Source organism: Mandrillus leucophaeus, unplaced genomic scaffold, assembly GCF_000951045.1.
Source record: "Mandrillus leucophaeus isolate KB7577 unplaced genomic scaffold, Mleu.le_1.0 Scaffold137, whole genome shotgun sequence".
Taxonomy (NCBI): domain Eukaryota; kingdom Metazoa; phylum Chordata; class Mammalia; order Primates; family Cercopithecidae; genus Mandrillus; species Mandrillus leucophaeus.
Genome location: NW_012101332.1, coordinates 1,794,846 through 1,797,207, shown reverse-complemented (window position 1 = coordinate 1,797,207; position 2,362 = coordinate 1,794,846). Strand labels below are relative to the sequence as shown.

Here is a 2,362-nt window from a genome sequence, read left to right as displayed (position 1 = left end):
AGGCAGGAGAATGGCGTGAACCCGGGAGGCAGAGCTTGCAGTGAGCCGAGATCGTGCCACTGCACTCCAGCCTGGGCGACAGAGCAAGATTCCATCTCAAAAAAAAAGAAAAGAAAGCCAACCTCAGGCCGGGCGCGGTGGCTCATGCCTACAATCCCAGCACTTTGGGAGGCCGAGGTGGGTGGATCACCTGAGGTCCAGAGTTCGAGACCAGCGTGGCCAACATGGTGAAACTCTGTCTCTCCTAAAGATACAAAAATTAGCCAGGTGTGGTGGCACATTCCTGTAGTCTCAGCTACTCGGGAGGCTGAGGCAGGAGAACCACTTGAACCTGGGAGACAGAGGTTGCAGTGAGCCAAGACGGGCCACTGCACTCCAGCCTGGGTGACAGAGTGAGACTCTGCCTCAAAAAAAAAATAACAACAAAAAAAAAACCAAACTCAAGAGAGACGACAGCTGGTGGGAGGAAAAGCAAGTTTATTTGGAGAGCCAGCAAACCGAGAACACAGTGGACTATCATCCTAAAGTACCATCTTAAATCAGGACAATTTTTTTTTTTTTTTAAGGGCAGAGGGAAGAGAAGAGCATTGTGATTAAGAGGTGACCAACAGGCCAGGCGCAGTGGCTCATACCAATCCCAGTACTTTGGGAGGCTGAGGCAGGAGAATCACTTGAGCCCAGGAGTTCAAGACCAGCCAGGGCAATGCAGTGAGACCCCATTTCTACAAAAATATATATAAAATAAAAAACTAGCTGGGCATAGTGGCGTGCACCTATAGGCCCAGCTACTTGGGAGGCTGAGGCAGGAGGATCACTCGAGCCCAGGAGGTACAGGCTGTAGTCCTGGTTTCTAGCTCCATAAAAAAGTAATAATAAAATAAGGAGGTGACCACTGCAGACATCTGGGTGCCAGCTAGGGTCCGAGGAGGTTGGTGACTTCTTTGTCCTTGGTTGGGTCACAGTGCTCCTATAAATCTTTGACAAAGCATAGTTGTTTACATACTTCTTTAATCCCAGAGTTAGTTTTAAAAACTACATGATTGCTGTTTTTGCATATTATCTCAGCGCTCTAAAATTATCCTAGCCTATGTGCAGGAATGGGTAAAGTCCCCTTAAACAAAAATGGGGTTAGTTATGTTAGTTATTTTGCCGTTTCACTTGTCATATACGTGAAGCGCTTAGCCTGACACAAGTGAACGCCAGACGGAAGCCGTGATCAGCGGTCCTGACGGGGGTCAGAGTCTTTTGCCCAAGGTGGAAAGATGGGGAGAGGCCCAGAATCAGAGGGGAATGGGTCCCTGGTTGCCCATGGACCTAATGGGGTTTCTCGAGCTGCAGGGGCCTTGCGCCCTGGGAGGCAAAGTAGGGAGGGGGTGGCCTGGCTGCGCTGACCCGCCTACGACCCCTCTCTACCTGCAGGGCTCCGGCTGCTAGAGATGGGCGCCCGGCTCTCGCGGCGACGGCTGCCGGCGGACCCGTCCCTGGCCCTGGACGCGCTGCCCCCGGAGCTGCTGGTGCTGGTTCTGAGCCACGTGCCTCCACGCGCCTTGGTCACGCGATGCCGTCCAGTGTGCCGCGCCTGGCGCGACATAGTGGACGGGCCCACCGTGTGGCTGCTGCAGCTGGCCCGCGACCGCAGCGCTGAGGGCCGCGCACTCTATGCAGTGGCCCAACGCTGCCTGCCCAGCAACGAAGACAAGGAGGAGTTCCCGCTGTGTGCCCTGGCGCGCTACTGTCTGCGCGCGCCCTTCCGCCGCAACCTCATCTTCAACTCCTGCGGAGAGCGTGGGTGCAGGGAGTGGTGCCCATGAGGCTGGGGGAGGGGGCCGGGGTGAGCGAGACAGGGGCGGACCCGGGACAGAGTATGAGACAGATGTAGCCAATGGGCGAGACCCCTGGAGGAGCCAGGGGACGGGGCTGAGGGACGCAGTGCCTGGGCTGTAGGTCCGGTAGGCGGGGCTGAAGACCGTGGAGCCAGGAATCGGGACGAGTGGACTGGGCAAGGGAGGAAGACCCTGGCTGGGCCAGGGGAGAAAGCAAGCAGTTTGATATGCAGAGGGGGTGCAGAACAGGGCAGAGGCCGAATGGCAACGCTTTGGGAGGCCAAGGCAGGAGGATCGCTTAAGCCTAGGAGTTCGAGGCTGCAGTGAGCTATGATCGTGCCATTGCACTACAGCCTGGGTGACAGAGAGAATCCTTGTCTTCAAAAACAAAAAAAAACAAAAAAAAGGGTGGGGCGCAGTAGCTCACGCCTGTAATCCCAGCATTTTGGGAGGCGATGGTGGGAGGATCGCTTGAGGCCAGGAGCTCGAGACCAGCCTGAACAACAAAGTGAGACTGTCTCTAAAAATTTTGAAAATTA

The 2,362-nt window shown here is 55.4% G+C and overlaps 1 protein-coding gene across 3 annotated transcripts in view; it reads left to right on the top strand.

Annotated features, from left to right (window-relative positions):
• FBXO17 (F-box protein 17) overlaps positions 1-2,362 on the top strand; it is a 50,602-nt gene that overhangs the window by 34,568 nt on the left and 13,672 nt on the right. For 2 of the 3 annotated variants that reach the window (XM_011973352.1, XM_011973354.1), the window contains exon 2: positions 1,420-1,785. In XM_011973352.1, coding sequence (XP_011828742.1) covers positions 1,437-1,785 — 349 coding nt within the window. In that variant the 5' untranslated portion in view covers positions 1,420-1,436. Of the gene's footprint in view, positions 1-1,357; positions 1,786-2,362 lie in introns of all 3 variants that reach the window. The other variant, XM_011973353.1, reaches the window with a different exon arrangement.